The sequence below is a fragment of the Mandrillus leucophaeus genome, unplaced genomic scaffold (genome assembly GCF_000951045.1).
Source record: "Mandrillus leucophaeus isolate KB7577 unplaced genomic scaffold, Mleu.le_1.0 Scaffold710, whole genome shotgun sequence".
NCBI lineage: Eukaryota > Metazoa > Chordata > Mammalia > Primates > Cercopithecidae > Mandrillus > Mandrillus leucophaeus.
In genome coordinates, this window is record NW_012107698.1 from 1,390,025 (window position 1) to 1,411,485 (window position 21,461).

Consider the following 21,461-nt stretch of genomic DNA (forward strand, 5'->3'; position numbering starts at 1 on the left):
CCCCTTTTTTCACGTCTTCATTTCCTTATGAAGGCTCCTGTGTCACTTTATTTATTATAGTAAATAAATCTGTATGCTTCTCTCTTGTTAATCTGTCTTTTGTTATAGGGGCCTCCACCATGCACCTAGCAATGGGTGAGAAAAAGATATTTTTTCTCCCCTACACAATCAAAGGATAAATATAAGGTATATGGGCAATATCAAGTAAAACACTCATAAGGAATATATAATTTAGTTAGAGATGTACATACATAAACTCACTGAAGTAATGGCAAATATGACTGGTACAGGTTATGAAGTTACCAGGAATTTAAATTCCTGGACTGAAAATTTAGGGTTTAAAAAAAGTCCTTTACCACAGATAATTTGAGTAGCACTGCTAGACTACATAAACAGAACTAGTATGATTCCCTACATAGCCAGATTATAATATGAGAATTTATCCTACTGTTCAACTAAAAATATACTTCTAGAACATACACTTCTGAATTTGGAAAAAAAATTTGAACAAGCCAACAATGTAGCAGGAAACTGGGATACCATTCAGGAAATAGTTTTTAAATTTGTTTTTGGAGGTTGATTATTGTATATGATTTAACCACATGGAAAAATAATCTATTTTCTGTTTTCTTCTAGGTTACAAAGAAATGAAAACTGCTACTTTGAGGTCAAAGATAAATTTAAAGTTAGGTTTTTTGAAAAATAAAAAAAAAAGAAAATTTATTAAAGATATGGAACATAGATTTCCCGAAGTATGACGATGGCTTAAATGTGGATATAGGTAAATGAAAAAACATGAGTTGGTCAGAAAATGAGTACCAAAACATCAAATTAATGATGGGATTGTAGTCCCAGCTACTTAGGAGGCCGAGCTGAGAGGATCAATTTAGCCCAGGAGTTCAAGGTTGCAGTGAGCTGTAACTGCACCACTGCATTCGAGCCTGGGTGACAGAGCAAGACCCTGTCTCACACCTGGAAAAAAATAATAATGGCATTGTGTGATATAAGAAAATTTCCTTTTGGTGGGAAGAGATTTACAGTGAAGTCCTTATTTGTAAAATAACACAGTGTCCCATTTGGCTTTGAAATACTTCAGCCAAAAAAAAAAAAAGGCAGAAAAGCAGAAGGAAAAGGAAGAAGATGGAGAGGGAGGGGGAGGCAGTAGCACTACCAGCAGCAGCAGCAGCCATGGGGAAAATCTTGGTAACTGTTCAACCTAAGTACTATGTATATATTGTTCTCCTTCTCTTGAGTATGTTTGAAATTTTCTTAATAAAAAAGCCAATCTACTTAGCTAGAAATATTTCTATTTCTGAAAGAAATGAAGATGTTTATTCTACTTAAAACTTTACCCTTACAATTTAAAAATAAAATCTATGTATTTGGTGTCTTTTGACGGACTTTACAAAGCACCAGTAAAGGGAAACACTAAAAAGTACTTTTAAAAAGAATACCAGGAAACAATATAGAGGATGTTCAAAGTGTAACACCACCAACTCAGTCATATTTTTAGCTTTTTCTACAGCTAATAATAATAAAAGCCAACATAGTAGCAGACATGTACCATTAATGATTACTAGAACCTTTGGCATTGCCCATATGAAGTTTAATTCCCCAAAGTTGTCAATTATAGCTTGGTAATATCCTCTTGGTTGGATATTGCTTGAAGATATAGAAGGCTTTTCTACCAGGTTCCTTCCTGCTTTATTAACCATAACTCAGGGTTTGTTTTTTGTTTTTGTTTTTCATTTCCTCTCAGAGTTCAGAGATCATGACTGCTAAAAAATTTGGAGAACACTATGTTAGTAACATAACAATAACTATTGCCTAAAAAAAATTTTATAAGCTATTGATTTATTGATAGACACAAACCTAGTCATATACAATCCTTGATTTCTAAGAATTTAAACAATTGAGTAAAAAATGAATTCCAAAATACTTTTCATTTAAAAAAAAAGTAATGTCCCTACTATTTAACTTTGATATACATATTCTTGAAGTGGCATTAAAAGAACCACACCATGCTATCTCCTGGGGGAAAACAAATACTTAAGGTGGGATATTCAATCTATTACTTTTTCAGATAGTACCATTCCCTTCGATCTTTTCTTTAAAAGGGGAAAGGCCGTCTCTGATCAGTGATTTTAAAGCCTGGATGAATCCCTTTCAAAGATTTTATCTCACAACCTAAAAGTGTATTATTAATATTTTTCTGAAGGTTCCCTCCAAGATTTCAAACAATCAACCAGGATTTTTGAAACTAACATCCTGGGAATCAGTGTTAGACTTGAACTGGTCTAGCATATCCCTGACGATGCACACAACTCTTCTTCTGGAGGTAGAGATAATCAAACAAAGGTTAGACTTTCAAAAAGCCTCCTTAACAAAGATCTCAAGTAGATTACTTTTTAAAATACCTGTATTGGAAATGTAGAAGTCAATCATTCATTCAATCTACTGAATCTACTATTAAGATTTACTGAAATTCAATATTAGGTACCACCATGCTAGGACCGGATGATACAAAATTAGTAAGACTTGATCGCTGCCTTAAGGGAAGCTTAAGACAAGTGAGGGAGAGAGAGGAGCTTGAAAAACTGGCATTGTCTTCATTCCTCCAAATGTCATTGTTGAAATATAATCCCCAGTGTTGGAGGTGGGGCCTGGTGGGAGGTGTTTGGGTCATTGGGGTGGATCCCTCATGAAGAGCATGGTGCTGTCCTCAAGACAGTGAGTTATATGGAGATCTGGTTTGTTTAAAAGGCTGTGGCACTTTTCCCACTCTCTCTTGCTCCCACTCTCACCATGTGATGTGCTGGCTCCCCCTTCGCCTTTCACCATGATTGTAAACTTCCTGAGGCCCTCACCAGAAGCAGGTGTTGGCACTCTGCATCATATCTACCCTGCAGAACTGTGAGCCAACTAAACTAAACCTCTTTTCTCTATACTACTCAGTCTCAGGTATTCCTTTTTAAGTGATGCAAGAATGGACTAACCATTGGTACGAAAAATAAACTACTCCAAAAGTACTCCACAATGAACCATTCCAAGATGGCTACAGGATCAACCCACTTAATATTTTTATAAGTTATCTAGAACAAGAAACAATACTGAAATGTTCCAATATGAAGATGACGAGAAATGTCAGTACTAACAAAGATCAACAGTTAGAAAAACTAGGGAGATATATATAAAGAAAAAAATCTACAACGAAGGTAAGCATAATATAATAGATTTAATGGATAATAAAACTTTCAAACTATGAGGATTAAGTTCTTATAAATCCACATGGTAGGAGAAATCTTAGATAACGAACTCATAGCCTAATTTTTTAATGAGATTGCAAGACAACCTATAATGGCTCACAAATGCTTTATATTCCCTAAAATGAAATACAAAGAACAAAGAAGACACTAAATAGCTACCAATGGCATTTCTCTACCCTAAACTGGTAAAAAGCTACACTCTTAAGTAGTAGTAGAAGCTAAGATGAAATAGGTAAATACATGGGGCTAAAATAAGAAGGAAAGGATGTAGTTAGTTACTGGGAAGGACCTGCCATCTCCCTTAGCTCATAGATATTTATACCTGCATAGTCATTTAAGTTTAATTCTAAAAGCTGCCTGAATATTTCTGACATTAGTATAAATGTGTCCTTAATCAGGAGGTCCATGGAGTTTCAGGACTTCTGTGAATCCTGTTAAAGAACATGCAAAATTATGCATGTAAATACATGAAATTTTATGTAAAGAGGATCCATGCTTCTCATCAGATTCACCCTTTGACATCACACTTTATACCTGATGTGACCCAAGAAAGGATAAGAATCAACCACAAACCAGATTTTCCTGCCATGAGTCAAAAAAACCTGGAATTTTCTCCATCCTTTGGATAAAGTGTGGAATTGAAGCTGTGGACTTCTTTTGAAAGTCTCTTTACACTTCATTATTGGCTGTAATAATTCATTCACACCTCATCTGAAGGTCCATTCTTAGACTCTGCTTATACATTTTCTCAAAATAGAGACTTTAAAAACACATCCATACCTATTAATTTCTACAAAAGCTTTGATTTTTAAAAAACACTTGAGGCAAAATGTTAGTTACCAGTTTTATAAATTAATAAAAATGCTTCCTGATACTACAGCTCTCTGGTATTTAGCCTGAGAGCTTTGCTTCCATAGTCAATATTCCTCAAGCTTGATTACGGGAGAGTCATTTTAAATCCTCTCTAGCAGGAAGAGTCTTTTCCTTTATGTAACACTACTAGACATTTACCTGGGCAGTAATATCTCTAACAGCATAAACAATGTTTCTTTTTAATCTTTTCTTGCCCAATATCATAAAGGCTACAAATACCACATGGTAGTACACATAGCACAATGATAAGATATAATACATTTTCATGATACTTAGTATATATGTGACCAATCACCTAAGAGGAAACTGGCAGAAGAACAAAGGTAGAAACAAGTGACTCATATGTCCAACAGAATTTCTGAAAAACATATACAGTACAGAAGTAAATCTACATTAGATCTGAATTTCAAATAAGGCAAACTCATAAATGAGAAGGGATTATTATACTCATAAAATAAAAGAGCTCTGGAAAGAGATCTGGGAGTCATTATATACCGTTTCCTGAAGAGTAACATGTCCAATGTGCTGTTACAGTCAGAAAGGCCAACGGTAATAGTGGCCATTAGCAGAGTGCATATCAGAAACAGAAAACAAAATACTACCTAACTCTATTTTATATAAAACAATCTCTTAACAAGAGCCTGACAATCCATGTAAGTGAAAAGAAAATTTTTAGACAGGCAAGGGCTGGGGGCCTCCCATATGAAAGTGAACTATAAAACTTTTAAATCTACAGCCTGAAAATAATGCTGAAAGGTAACTGGCTCAAAATGCACAGATTCCAAAGGCAACAGGTAGCGATAGAGGGTGAATATAGATTATTTCACAAAAAACAGAACCAATGAAAACCCTAAAATCTCTAGTTTGGAGAAGAATATAATTTATAGAGTAGAGAATGCTAATAGGTTATTTTGCAACTTCTTGTCACAATAATCCTGTGAGGAAAAAATTTACCATGTATTTCAACATAAATCTTTGGAAGAAAGATTAGAATGCAAAATGTCCTTCCCGTATTTAATTTTTAAAAAAAGACTAACTGGATTCAGGCCCAGCACGGTGGCTCATGCCTGTAAATCCAAGCACTTCGGGAGGCCAAGGCGGGCAGATTACTTGAGATCAGAAGTTCAAGACCAGCCTGGCCAACATGGGGAAACCTCTGTCTCTACTAAAAATACAAAAATTAGCCAGGTGTGGTGGCACACGCCTATAATCTCAGCTACTTGGGAGACTGAGAAAAGAGAATCACTTGAGCCTGGGAGGCAGAGGTTGCAGTGAGCCGAGATCATGCTACTGCACTCCAGTCTGGGTGACAGTGCGAGATTCCATCTTAAAAAAAAAACTAATTGGATTCAGTAAAAAGCATTGTTAGCTATTAATTTCATGTCTCTGTGAATGCAGTTTATTCTAAGTATTAAACACACACAAGAAGTTACTGAAGTTCACCACCATTAGGAACATACAATTTAATACACAGTTTCATATGGTACTCTTTGTACTTCCTGATGTAGTTGTAGGCTTGTAGCATCCACAAGATAAACATGCTTATTAAAATAAAACTTTTTTTTTTTTAAGACTAAGTCTTGCTTTGTCGCCCAGGCTGGAGTGCAGTGGCACGATCTCAGCTCACTGCAACCTCCACCTCACAGGTTCAAGCGATTCTCCTGCCCTGCCTTAGCCTCCTGAGTAGCTGGGATTATAGATGCCCACCACCATGCCCAGCTAATTTTTGCATTTTTAGTAGAGACGGGGTTTCACCACGTTGGCCAGGTTGGTCTCGAACTCCTGACCTCAGGTGATCCGCTTGCCTGAGCCTCCCAAAGTGCTGGGATCACAGGTGTGAGCAACTGTGTCCGGCCAAAATCAAATATTCATTCTCAAAAAATTATTGTAAGTACTAGAAGAAAATCTCATCAAATATTACGCAGTGTTTTTAGAAAACAGAACAAATACGATGATCTTTTAAGAGACAGATTTATAAATAGATCTAGACCCTTTCTCACCAAACAATGAGTGAAACATAGACTAAACAAAATGAAAGTAAACAGCATAATTAAGGAATTATTTACTTAAAATCAACACCACCATAAAACACACAAGTTTACCTACTTTTAAACCACTTAAATATTTTAAGTAAATATTATCAATTTTTTGGCAAGATTCTACAGTTCTGCAATTTCATAAGAATGAGCTGGGGAAAATAATTTTAACTTAATGAATTACCCTTTTCCTCCTGCATGCATGATGGAATACAGGAAACATTATTTTCTATAGTTTGTTATAACACAATGATGGAAAAGAATAAGTAAACAAAGATATAGAGAAAAAATAAAAAGGAAATCTTATGACAATAAGTTCATTCAGAGCAGGGACTACATTTAAGTGTTCGCCACATTCAAGGAGCCGCCCAATAAAACTGCTTAGTAGTTAGTTAAATGTAATAGTAGTGCTTATGTCAAGCCACGTTGGTAAACTCTGGGCTGGGCTCTGCCCAGGTAACAAAGCACACCCCACACAGAATTCTCTCAATCTTTCCGTCACTCTGCATAAATGAGGCACAAGAAATAGCAAGAAATTCAGTACTGCCAAAACAAAATCACCTAAACCAGAAGCACATATTAAATGTCTCCAACTTGATACTGTGCTAAATATTGCATAAAGAAGTGCAGTCACTGTCTAGTTATCTATACCAGTAAAGAGGAGCCATGGAAATTCAACATGGACAGATCATCCACTCAGCTGCTTTGGGGTCATGGTCCCTCTCTGCACAACATGGAAACTTAGCTGAAAAACAGAAAAGTAGCTCTAACTTAGCTAAGCAATAAAGGGTACATTCAGTCAATTCAGGAGCCCCCAACTAGAGGTCTCCACAATGTGGTTGCCATCCAAGGTGGAAATCTGGTCCCTAGTTGCATCTGGGCAACAAAGGGCTCCAATGTGAGTCAAGACGTGAAGAACTAAAATGGCACTGCAGTTAAAAAGCTGGGGGAAAAAACGCCTACGAAAAAGTCATCTAGGACTGGGCACAGTGGCTCAAGCCTGTAATCAGCACTTTGGGAGGCTGAGGCAGGAGGATCACGAGGTCAGGAATTTGAGACCAGCCTGGTTAACATGGCGAAACCCCGTCTCCATGAAAAATACAAAAATTAGCCAGGCATGGCGGCAGGTGCCTGTAATCCCAGCTACTCCAGAGGCTGAAGCAGGAGAATCGCTTCAACCCAGGAAGCAGAGGCTGCAGTGAGCCGCGATTGTGCCACTGGACTCCAGCCTGGGCGACAGGTGCAAGACTACGTCTCAAAAAAAAAAAAAAAAGAAAAAGTCATCTATTTTCTCACTAGACAATAGAGTTCTTCTGCCAACTAAGAATTTCAGTATTCTGAATCTACTAATTTTTGGAAATAAGGTCAACTAATCAATTTTTACAATATTCCTTTTGGCTCTAAACAATGAATTTTGACTTTAAAGCCTTAAAACTGATTTAAAATACCTAAAAACTGCAAGGGCATCATCTTAAAGCGAAATAGCAAAAGAATAGTGTGTGTGTGTGTGTGTGTGTGTGTATATATATATATATATTTAATTGGCTCAGTATTATAGATCTCCATAAAACCTTTTATTCAATATTAATCACTGAATCTTTTATTCAAAAATTTGTTGATTTCTAAATAATACTTAACAGTTCACTTTTTGCCAAATTCAGATTACATGTTATATTAAAATCCTAATTAAAGCAACTTGACTGAGAAGTAGAAAGTGAGGGGAGGGGACAGTACCCAATTTTTTAAATGAGCTTACTAATTCAATTGGTTTAATCATCAAAAATCCATATGTTTTGCATGTCAATGTAAAAGCGCTGCTCATTCCAGTCGAGGAAATAATGAAAATAAATAGTGACCTGAATAAAAGTTAACTGCATGCGTGGTTAGACCCATGGTCTGGGCTTCTTTATTTTGGATACATTTTATTAAAATGGACTACCTCAGGTAAATGAAAGAATGACAGAAACACACATTTATTTAACAGTGTCCTTACAAGAACAGATTTTTAGGACTTGAATTGATAACCTCTTGTACTTATATGTGTGACCCATTTTACAAACTCAGCTTATTATCCTCAAGCAAATGACTCACTTTCAGACTACCTGTCCAAGAACAATGTTGCCCAGTTTTGCTCGTCCCTAATTTTCTCATTTTCTCTATTGATTCTGCATGATCTCCACACCCATTGAAAAACTGGAGGGGGAAAAGGAAAAAAAGAAACAACACTGTGCAAAAAGAAAAGCCATAAAGTCACCACACACTGAAGGGAACCATTTCTGCCTGCATTACTTGCTCACCTTATCTTCTCTAGTCTTAGCTTCCTCACCTTAAAGAAATAGTATAAAATAACCTTTTAGCCCTAAAAATTCTGTACCTCTATAAGACCTCACAGCCACCTCTGAAAGCTATAAATCAGATAAACAAAAACTCACATACAAAAAGCATTTTCAATACAAATACACAGCAGAATAAGAATTTAGCTCAGTGCAAACGAGCTCTGCAGGGAAGCAAGTAGAAGCTTACCAAGTAAGCAATAGCATCAATATAATTGTTCAGATGCTTTTAGTGGATTTAATTATAACACTTTTAGAGCACGGTAACATGGCAAAATAGTAGGTACATCTAATTAGTTTAAAAAAAAAACTTAAAAATGATATTTTAAAATAATTTAAATAATATACATTATGAAACTTATATCATGTAATTTAGAATCAAATTAGAACTAGAATGAGTATAATACTTCATAGATGAAGATACTGAGACTCAGGCTGATTCAGAGCTCTTTCCATGCTATCTCTAATTTGTCTTTAATGCCACCTCCTATAATTTAAAATTAGTTTCTACATGGTAGAAATGAAAATTAAGTGGGGAGTGATTATGATCAAGCTTACAGCTCAATCTATGAGTTGAAAATGAGTAAGAGCGTGCATATCTATGTTTCCTTGACAAAGTAGGCTCTGCTTTACCATGCAATCCTGGGTTATAAGCTATAAGTACTGTGTATAATGGGAGAAAATATCTACGTCCAGATGAACAGAGAAGGCCCTCCAATGAAATGTCTTTTTTCTTTTTTTGAAACAGTTTCGTGCTTGTTGCCCAAGCTGGAGTGCAATGGCATGATCTTGGCTCACCACAACCTCCGCCTCCCAGCTTCAAGTGATTCTCCTGCCTCAGCCTCAGTAGCTAGGATTACAGGTACCTGCCACCACACCTGGCTAATTTTGTGTTTTTAGTAGAGATGCGGTTTCTCCAAGTTGGTCGGGCTGATCTCGAACTCTCAGGTGATCGGCCCGCCTCAGCCTCCCAAAGTGCTGGGATTACAGGTGTGAGCCACCACACCCAGCCTAAGGAAATATCTTTAAGACAAGACCTAAAAGATTAATTAGAGATCATGAGTGGGAGAAAAGTACATTTTGAGCAGAGGCAACCAACCACATGTTCAAGGGTCCTTAGACGAGAAAAGAAAACTGTTTAAACACTACAAGTATGACTAGCATTGGAAAGATGTGATTAAAAAGGCAGGAAGGAGTCAGATCACAAAGGGACTTGAAGCTTTGTCAACGTTTTGGGTTTTATTTTAAACCACTGAAATAAAGGAGGTCCTATCAGATTTGCATTTTGCATTGCATTTTGGCTACCATGTAAAGAAAAAAATGGGAGGGAAAACTCCAGGAAAAAAAAAAAAAATTAAAAATTTACACTATAGGCCAGGCGCGGCGGCTCATGCCTATAATCCCAGCACTTTGGGAGGTCAAGGCGGGCAGATCACTTGAGGTCAGGAGATCAAGACCAGCCTGGCCAACATGGTGAAACCCCGTCTCTACTAAAAAATAGCTGGGTGTGGTGGTACATGCCTGTAATCCCAGCTACTTGGGAGGCTGAGGCAGGAGAATCACTTGAACCCAGGAGATGAAGGTTGTAGTGAGCTGAGGTTGCGCCACTGCACTCTAGCCTGGGTGACAAAGCAAGATTCTGTCTCAAAAAAAAAAAAAAAAATACACCATAATTTGGAAATGACTATTTTTCTTCTGCTAATATTCAAAACATATTCTGAGCCTCACAAAACAACATGTGGCAGTAAACAGCACAGTTAAGAACTTACACTAAGTTCAAATATTATGTTATTTAGCTGGTACAGTATTTTGGTTCATCAAATATTGAGGTGATACACCAAAAATAACAACTTTTATGTAATTAAATTAGTTTTAAGGAATTTAGGGGTATTATGCACATTTACCAGAATCTTTATTAAAAGCTAGAAAAAAATTATCAATAAATTAATCACTACTGATGTAAGTCACCTGGGTAAATATTTCACAGTGATTCATTTCAAATGTTTTACACACTTAACAAAAATTGTGCTATAGTGTTAAGTACTTAAGATGACAAGACACTACATAAAAATCAAATATTATGGTTACAATTATGTGACAACTCCACATCTCTTTGTCTCTCATAGACTATATAATTAAAAGTTAATTGAATACCTTTCCAAAGAACCTCTTTTTCTGCCAGTGTTAGATATAGAACTCTTAGAGTGAGAGAGCAAAAGAAAGTTCTTCCTAGTTACACATTGCCAAGGACAAAAGTCAGACTAATCAAAAGATTCCCACCAAGAACTCCGTGACATCAACTAACATTTCACTGATAAATTCTGCAAAAGAATATTCAGTATATATAGCCTTGATCTTTGTGAAATGGCTCATCTGGCAGGGATCTTTCATTTGCCATTCAAAATGACTAATCTAAAGGATGCTGCAAACGATGCCATGAAGATTTTTCACTTCAAGTTAACAATGTAATTTTCTAAGTCAAAACCAACTGATAGTAAAACACTATTTACACAGGTTTAGTCTCTGAATACTATTACTGTATAAAAGCACGTTGTAAAGGTAGATGATCTTTGAAATAATCTAAAAGAAAAAAATTTGTTTAATTTACTAGTTAGGATGCTTATAAATACATGGCATAATAATTAGCTAGGAAAAAACGAAGCTAAAACTACTTTAAATGATAAATAATCATTAAAGAGTCTTCAGTCATAGGTTATAATATTCTTCTCCCATAAATATTTACATAATTTCATCCCTACCATCCTAGTAAAGTATTATGCTCTAATAAGAACTATCCTAATCTTCACTCAGCAATATTTTCAGGCTATTATTATTCTCATTTCTTTGAATAATATCCATACTCCAGGGCCATTTTCTTTCTCATATTCAATATCATGCATGCTTGTATCAAGGTTCCTTTCTTCATATCCTGTCACAGTATCAATCACTGCCTCCTGTCCACTCAATCCACTTTTGATTTATCAGCCGCCGTCTTTCTGGACTCCATAACTCGACCCAAACCATTTTAACAAGACATTGACAAATAGCACCCAGAATCACTTCAACCTGTTCCACTTAGTAAACTAAGAAACAGTAACTGTGACATCTCTGCATAAGTATTCCATTCTATTCCCCAGACTGATGTATATTAATGAGAAGATGGTATTTGAAATGCTTCTTCCACATCAGCATCTAATATGATCAAATTAGGAAATGGGATGATTTATTAAATTTTGTAGAGCTGAAATATTTCTTTATATCGCTATATGTGTGGTTTCAGAAAGTGAGCTGTTGCTTTCAATTTTTCTACTGAAGATATGCCTGCATTTCACAGACGAATTATTGTCTTTAAAAAGATTGCAAGAAGGCAAAATGTTATTAAGCAAATGCTCAGTAAAACAAACTAAATCGGTTTTAAAATTCCTAATTTAATGTAAATCTTGGTTGTTTCACTGAAATTCAGTTTGTGATCTTATTTAGTCATATTTGCATCGTACTGTCTTGCTGTAGGACAGTTTTAAATTTATAGCATTACCAAGCAGCTTCACTTCTTGACTTTCAAGATATGTCCTCAATAAAATAAATAATTGCTCTCTAAGCACATATTTTATTCTCATTTTCAGATACAAGACAAAGTAAAGATCAATAGGTTAATAAAAGAATAAAATAAAAATAGAAAATCAACTGTATCATTTCTATAATTTTCATAATTATATATTAAAATGTTTTCATTAAAGTGATCCCCAATTTAAAATTCAATAACTGTTTTATGCATAGTTTAAACTTTAAACAATAAATTAGTTTTTCATATTACATTTGGATATGAAAGGGACATTCAATACATTCACAATAAAAATGAGTTAGAATAAATGTAACATTCATATTTTCCTTAAAGAAATTCTCTTCTTACTTCATCTTCTATTTTCCAGATATCCGTTCATTCCAGAAGTCAAAGTCTACGCTCATCTCAAAACTAGAGGATTTTCAAGAACACAACTACATTTAAGTCTATTTCTAGGCTGATCCCAACACACTGTGCCTATATACTCAATAATTTTCTAATAGAGTTGCCAAAGATTTCTTCCTGTTCATGGACAAATTGAAGGATTACCAATAAATGAATTCTGAAGGGGATCTGACTTTGTTCATTGATTAGAAAATAGCTGTAAAATTTAATAGTGCAATGCAATAATTGTAATATCTGAGAAAAGGAAAAACTACAAAAACAAGGAAAGGATAACTCATCCAGTATAAAATTAATTGTGATTCTCAGATATTTACTACTTAGATGTTATGTGAATAGGGATCATGTGGTCACTGTCACAAGAAAGGAATAGCAATCTTGCAATTTTAAAGAGGCAAACCTAATTTTTAAGTTCAAAACACTCAGCATTTTTCAAGTTAAGAATAACATAAAGAATACTACATTGTTAAAATGTAGTCCAATCTTTCTACCCAATAATTGAGAAAAGGGTACCAGAAAAATATCATCAGACATGCTGTCCTTTGTTCCTCAGATAAAAGCATGAAGAAATGATAATTAAGCCTTTTTTAAAAGTCTGTTAAACCACTAAAATATGATAAAAGAGAAATAAATTCACAAGTATGTTCTAGTATGTAATACAAAGAAATAATAATTAAAATGATTTCTTGGCCGGGCAGGGTGGCACATACCTGTAACCCCTGCATTTCATGAGGCCAAGGCAGGGGGATCGCTTGAGCTCAGGAATTTGAGACCAGCTTGGGCAACATGGTGAAACCCCAACTCCACAAAAACTACAAAAATTAGTTGCATATGGTGATGTGCACCTGTAGTCCCAGCTACTCAGGAGGTTGAGATAGGAGGATCCCTTGAGTGAAGAAGGCTACAGTGAGCCAAGATTGCACCACTGCACTCCAGCCCGGGTGACAGAGCAACACTCTGTCTCAAATGAATAAATAAAATAAAATAAAATGACTTCTTACAAAAACAATAGCATTTATGCTGGCCTTTACAATGTATAATGTATATTATTTTACTAGGTAAGTGCATTTTCTAAAATTATATTACTTTTTCAAATTAATAAATATCTGTTACTTGTTCTACTTCTAATACATTATTAACAAAAATTTTCCTAATTTTCTCTAATATATAATAATTGATATCTTCCCTAACACCCTTTACACTTGTAGTCTACAGGTGTACAGTTTCAAGAAATCATCTGAGGCAACAATTACCTCATGTCATATTCGCAAAATGTCTTCAATTTGACGTCTTGAATCAAAAGCAAAGTACACCACTATGAAAGAAAAAATATTCATGCAAAAGAACCCGGGGAGTAAACAGCAACAGGAAATATCTGTCTGGGAGTACCAAGTTCATGAGTATATCTGTCACTTCAAATCCCTCAATGCCACCCACACACAATGGGTGTTTTAGATATGGTACAAAATGAACACATCCACATTACTTCAATTCCACATTAGGCAATAAAACGAAAATCACGCTAACCAGGGGTCTTCAGTACACAGAAATGACTAACAAAGTCAGACAAAAAATCAAGAGATAAGTGACAACAAAAAAAGATGAAAATGTATTCAATAATAAACCATAATCATCCCACTAAAGAGAAAGCTTTTAACAAAAACCAACAGTGATTGCTACTAAAAATTCCCAGCAAATAAGAAATATGGTGGTATTCTTCTTCAGTTGTATAAAAGGCAACCACAAGAAACTTACAGTTAACACATATTTAAAAGCCAAAGACTGAATACTTTCCTCCTAAGATAGGAAAAAAGGCAAGTTTGCCCACGCTCATCACTTTTCTTCAGCATAGTAGAACCTAGACACTGCAATGACCCGAGAAAACTACAGAAATAGCAAACAATTCTAACAAGATGTAAAACTCATTTTTCAGGTAATTAATTGTCTTCATGGAAAATCTTAAGCTATCTTGAAAATATCTTCTATGACTAATAAGAGTAGAAAGGTTACAGGATACAAACTAAACATATAAAATATGTAAAATGTAAAAGGTACAAAACATTACATGTACAAAATTACTCATATTTCTATACACACTAATCCAAAAATCCAAAATACTCCAAACTCTGAAGCTTTCTGAGTGCCAAAATGATGCCGTAAGTGGAAAACCCGTATCTGATACCTTTGCTTTCTGATGGTTTAATGTACACAAACTTTGTTTCATACACAAAATAATTTAAAATACTGTTTAAAATTATTCAGGCTATATGTATAAGGTACATATGAAACATAAATTTTGTGTTTAGATGTGGGTGTTATCCCTAAGATATCTCATTATGTATATGTAAATATTACAAAATCTGAAAAAATCCAAAATCCAAAACACTTTAGGTCCCGAGTATTTCAGATAAGGAATATTCAACCTGTACTCAACAAATAATTGGAAAATAAAATGTTAAAATAATTCCATTTTCAATAGTGTCAAAAAATATGGAAATAAATTTAATAAAATATGTACGCTATAGACTGAATGTTTGTGTCCTCAAAAATTCATATGCTGAAACCCTACTGACCAATGTGATGGTATTTGAAGATGGGTCTGGTGGGAGGTAATTAGGTCATGAGAGTGGAGCCCTTGTGATAGGATTCATAGCCTTCTGAGAAGAGATAAGAGAAAATTTGCTTCCTCTCTATGCTCTCCAAAATGTAACATGGGACACAAGAAGAAGACAGCCATCTGTCAACCTAAAAGAGGAACCTCACCAGAACTAGACCATGCTGTCACCCTTATCTCTAACCTCCCAGGCTCCAGAACTGTAAGAAATTTATGTCACACAATATCTTGTCACAGGTGCCCTGTCTGTGACAATGTGTAAAACCACTATAATGAAAACTACATAATACTGTTTGAGAAACTAAAGAAAAGCAAAATAAATGGAGAGATACAACATGTTCATAAATTGAAACATTCTATGATGTCAATACTCCTAGTCTACTGATTCGATAAACACCCAATCAAAATTCCAGCACGCTTTTGACAAAATTGTCAAGTTGATTCTAAAATTTGTATGAAATGTAAACAATAACATCTAACTTTAAGACTTACTGTAGAACCAAAGTAATCAAAATCGTGTAAGACTAGTATAAAAACAGACAAAGGAATGGAACCAAATAAACAATCCAGAAACAGAGTCACATTCATACAGTTAGTTGGTTTTCGACAGAGGTACCAAGACTACTCAGTAAGAAAATAGACCAGCCAGGCGCGGTGGCTCAGGTTTGTAATTCCAGCACTTTGGGAGGCCAAGGCGGGCGGATCACTTGAGGTCAGGAGTTCAAGACCAACCTGGCCAACATGGTGAAAGCCCATCTCTCCTAAAATCACAAAAATTAGCTGGGCGTGGTGGTAGGCACCTGTAATGCCAGCTACTCAGGAGGCTGAGGCACAAGAATCGCTTGAACCCAGGAGACAGAGGTTGCAGTGAGCTGAGAATTGTGCCACTGCACTCTAGCCTCAGCGACAAAGAGAGACGGAAGGAAGGAAGGAAGGAAGGAAGGAAGGAAGGAAGGAAGGAAGGAAGGAAGGAAGGAAGGAAACGGTGCTAGATCCCCATATGAAGAAAATAATTGAACCTAACCCCCTATCTCATACGATACACAAAAATTAATCTGAATCATCAGGCAAACCCCAAAGTAACTGCTATAGAAGAAAACCACTGAGAGATGCTAAAGTTAGTAAGTGAAAGGTTGAGGAGAAGCACAGAATATTTATAGTTAGAAAATATCTCTTCCAAGATATCTATCAACTACAAAAGGAAAGATAGTAACTTCACAGGCGAAACCTGGCACCCTACATGATCAAGGTTAACACCACTAACTACAAGATCAAGGTTAACACCACTATGACATAGCAGTATCACAGACCCCTTGATATGATGCAATAAGAAGTACACGATGTCATTTCTCTTGTATTCTTGCCAAAAAAGCATAGCTCACTCTAATCATGAGAAAACATCACACAAACTCAGGTTGAGGGGCAAACTACAAAATAAACGCCATTATTCCTCAAAAGTGCCAAAGTCATGAAAGACAAACATAGACTCATCTTTGGATGAAGAAGTCTCATAGAATGGAGGAGACTAAGAAGAGATTAACAACTAAATGTAATATAGAATCCTGGATTGGATCCTGGAGCAGAAAAAGAATGTTATGAGAAAACTGATAAGATTAATAGCCTAGTTACTAGAACTGTATCAATGTTAAAGTCCTGCTTTTGATTATTGTACCAGGTGAGGTGATATGAGGGGTACAAGGAAATTCTGTATTATTTTTTGCAGCTTTTCTGTTAGTCTAAAATTAGTTTAAAATAAAGGTTAGAAAAAGCCTGTAAGAAACAAAAAAAAAAAGTTTACTTGAGAATGACGATGGCAGGATGGCAGAATAGGATATCCCAGCCCTCATTCCCCAAGAAAGACAATGATAAAACAATAATATACAAACCAAAATACCTGTATAGAACTTCAAAAAACAGTTAAGAAGTTGCAGTACTCCAGGTGAGCTCAAAGCCAAGTACAGCCTCACTGAAATAAGTAAGAACCATTTTACTTTACCTGATTCTCTCTAAGGTCAGCAAACCTCAGTTCAGCTCATGGCTTTTGGAGTAACGGATTGGGGAAAATAGAAGCATGGAACATAAGTCCAACATTCTGACTTTACTGAGGGCCACCCAAGGGATGGGTTTCTGTCTTGCCTGGAGCACTAATGGAAACAGCATAGGTTAAATATCTGGGTGCCAACAAAAGCAAAAGAGAACAGAAACAGATGCTGTGGCACCAGAGGGCCAGCAGTACCAAAGACAGAGACTGGGATGACTCAGGACAATCGGGAAAAGTCATCCAACTTATTTCTTCATCAGAAGTGAGAGAGAAGAGTGAAGTATATGCTTCAAATATTCCAGCATTCTGGAGAGCTACCAGAGGGAATGGTATCTCTCACCTGCTAAAGAGTGCTGATGAGGAAGCTGGCGTACATTGAAAAAAGCTAATTGGTGAAGGACGTTCCCCGTAAGAAGCCAGTCCATAAAGACTAGGAAAGGCAGCTGTTTTTTAAAACTGCATAAAACTCAGCCAAAAAAAAAAAAAGAAAAAAGTCACAAGGCAGTCAAAGAAAGAAGGAAACCTAGCCCAATCAAAGGAACCAAATAAATTGCCAGAAACCAATCTCAAAGAAACTGAGATCTGTAAATTACCTGACAAATAAATGAAAATAGTTGTCTTAAAGCTCAATGATCCAAAAAAGAACACAGATGCACAACTAAACGAAGTCAAGAGAACAAAGTAAAAACAAAAACAAGACTATCAATGAAGAGAAATTACATTAAAAAAAGCAAAAATGCTAACGCTGAAGAATACAATAACTGAATTGAAAAATTCACTAGAGAGGTTCAATAGCAAATATAGTCAAGCAGAAGAACAAAATCAGAAAACACAAAGAAAGGTCAATTTAAAATTATTGAGTTAGGGAAGCAAAAGGAAAAAGAATAAAGAAAAGTGAAGGAAGCCTAAGGGACTATAAGACATCATAAAACACACCAATATACATATTATGGGAGTTATAGAAGAAGATAGAGAAAAAAACAGGGAGTTTATTGTGGAGTTACAGAAGAAGAAACGGAAATGAACAGAGAGTTTATTTGAAGACATAATGGCCAAAAATTTCCCAAATCTGAGAAAGCAAATAGGCACCCAAATTTAAGAAGTTCAAATGATTTCATCCTTTCACTTCAAGGGTGAAGTAAAAGAGGCCCACACAGACACATTATAATCAAATTAACAAAAGTTAAAGGCAAAGAGAGAATCTTGAAAGCAGCAAAAGTAAGTGGTCATATACAAGGGAGCTTTCATAAGATTTCAGCAATTTCGCAGTGGAAACATTACAAGCCAGAAAGGAATCGGGTGATATATTCAAAGTGCTGAAAGAAAAAAAAACCCCGTCAATCAAGAATACTATATCCAGCAAAATTGTTCTATAAGAACAAGAGACAAATTAAATCTTTCCCAGATAAACAGAAGCTAAGGGAGTTCTTCACTACCAGACGTGCCTTCCAAGAAATACTAAGAGGAGTCTTGCAAGTGGAAATGAAACGACACTAGACAGCAACACAAAAGTACATGAAAACATAAAGCTCACTGGTAAAGGTAATTATATACACAAGTAAGGAGTACGGTAACACTGTAATGGTGGTATGTAAAACATTTTTAATTCAGATATAGAATTGAAAATATGACAGCATAAAAAATAGCAGTAACTATAAACTATATTAATGGATACAACAAGATGTAAACTATGATATCAATAACATAAAATAGAAGTGGAGAAATATACAATAGTATCTCTGTATACAATCAAAGGTTATTACCAACTTAAAATAGATAATGTTTTGTGTAAGCCTCATGGCAACCACAAAGAAAATACCTACAGAACATACACAAAATAAAATGAGAAAAAAAATCAAAGCATGTCAATACAAAAATCAACAAAACAAAAAGGAAGGCAGCAGGAGACATGAGAGACCAAACAGCTATAAGGTGGAAAACAATTAACAAAATGGCAATAGTAAGTCCTTCCCCATCAGTAATTACTGTAAATGTAACTGGATTAAACTCTCCAAACAAAACACAGATTAGCTGAATGAATTTTTCAAAACACACAATCACACACACAAGATACAATTACAGTATATGCTGTTTACAAAAGATGTGCCTTAGACGTAAAGACACACATATACTGAAAAAGATGATCCATACAAATGATACCAAAAAAGAGCAGAAGTGGCCATACTTATATAAGACAAAATAGACTTTAAGTCAAAGACTGTCACAAGAAAAAAAGATAATTATATAACGATAAATGGGTCATTATTCTGGAATATATAACAATTATAAATACCTATATGCACCTAACGCTAGAGCACCCAAATATATAAAGCAAACATTGCCAAAATGGAAGGGAGAAATATTTAGTAACATTGTAATAGTAGGATATTTCAATACTCCACTTTCAATAATGGATAGAAAAATAAGACATAAGGTAAGAGGACTTGAACACCACCACAGATGAATTAGACCTAACATACATACACAGAACACTTCACACAACAGTAGCAAAATATGCATTCTTCTAAAGTGTACATGTAACATTCTCCAGTATAGATTTCATGTTAGGCCACAAAACAACTCTTAATAAATTTAATAAGACCAAAACCATAGCAAGTATCTTTTCGAAACATAAAGAAATGAAACTAGACATCAACAGCAGCAGAAAAATCAGAAAATCCACAAATATGCAGAAATTAAACTACACACTCTTGAACAACCAAATACATCAAAGAAGAAATCATAAGAGAAATTAGAAAATATCTTTAGACAAATGAAAACGCAAACATACATAGTCAAACTTAAGAGAAACAGCAAAAGCAATACTGAGGAAAGTTTTAGCATGAACACCTACATTTAGGAAAAAAAGAAGTCTCATATCAATCTAACTTTATACTTCAGCGAATAAATAAATAAATAAAGAACAAATTAAACCAAAATTTATCCAAATAAAGAAAATAAAAATGATTAGAGAAAAAATAAATAAAATAGAGAATAGAAAAGCAGAAAAACTTTAGAAAAAAAATCAACAAAACTAAGAGTTTTTTGAAAAACAACAACAAAATTAACAAGTACTTACATGGATTAAGAAAAAATGAGGGCAGGCAAGGTAGATCATGCCTATAATGCCAGCACTTTGGGAGGATACGGTGGGAGGACCAGTTGACACCAGGAGTTGGAGACTAGCCTGGGCAATATGGTAAGATTGACTTCTACAAAACATATTTTAAAAAGTCAGCCAGGCCTAGTGGTGTATGCTTGTAGTTCTAGCCACTTAGGAGACTGAGGCGAGAAGATCATTGAGTTTGAGGCTGCAGTGAGCTGACTGCACCAACACGCCCACGCCTGGGTGACGGCGTAACACCTCATTTCCAAAAAAAAAAGAAAAAGAAAAATTGCCAGAAGCCTAAATTACCAAGAAGTCTACCTAAAATCAGAAATGAAATAGCAGACATTACAACTGACGCCATAAAAATCGAAAGGATTATAAACTACTAAGAATGCTAATAAATTGGATAACCTAGAAGAAGTGGATAAATTCCTAGAAACATACCACCTACCAAGACTAAATCATGAAGGAAGAGAAAATCTTAACAGACCTATAAATAATAAGGAGATTGAATCAGTAAGCAAAAACCTTCTAACAAAGAAAAGCCCAGGAGCAGATAGCTTCATTGCATAATTCCACCAAACATTTAAAAAGAAATTAATGTCAATCCTTTTCAAAATCTTCCAAAAAACTGAAAAGGAGGGAGCACTTCCAAACTCATTTTATCAGGCCAGCATTACTCTGATACCAAAGACAGACAAATATATTACAAGAAAACTGCAAGCCAAAATCCCTGATGAATACTGATGCAAAAATCCTTAACAAAATACTAGTAAACTCATGTCTGGGGAATGCACATGCATTGGTAGGGAACCCAACCCAGCCTACTGGACAATGAGAAGCTATGTACACCCCGGCCAATAGCCAGAACCAAATGCAAGATATATGAGTGAGGCCACATTGGACCATCCAGTTCCTATCAAGCTATCACAGGACTAACTGCATGAATGACCCCAGGTGAGAAAAAAATAAGTGCCAGCTAAGCTCAGTCAAAATTATATAATTATAAGAAAATAAATGATTGTTGCTTTTACATTGCTAAATTTGGAATAATTTGTTACAAAGCAATAAATACTTAATAAGGCATACCTTCTTGTTCTGCTTTTTGACCTAGACCTCTGAGCTCTATAGGATTTCCCTCGACCCCTTGAACGACTTCGACTTCGTTTCCTTCTGGAGCCATAAGAAGAGCTACTGCTTGATCGATGCCTGCGTCTGAAATAAA

General features: G+C 35.4%; 1 protein-coding gene across 3 annotated transcripts in view; it reads right to left on the reverse strand.

Annotated features, from left to right (window-relative positions):
* The window catches only part of RSRC1 (arginine/serine-rich coiled-coil 1), a 435,595-nt gene that overhangs the window by 403,951 nt on the left and 10,183 nt on the right, over window positions 1-21,461 (reverse strand). For all 3 annotated transcript variants that reach the window (XM_011965022.1, XM_011965019.1, XM_011965021.1), the window contains exon 3: window positions 21,326-21,451. In XM_011965022.1, coding sequence (XP_011820412.1) covers window positions 21,326-21,451 — 126 coding nt within the window. The remainder of the gene's footprint in view (window positions 1-21,325; window positions 21,452-21,461) is intronic.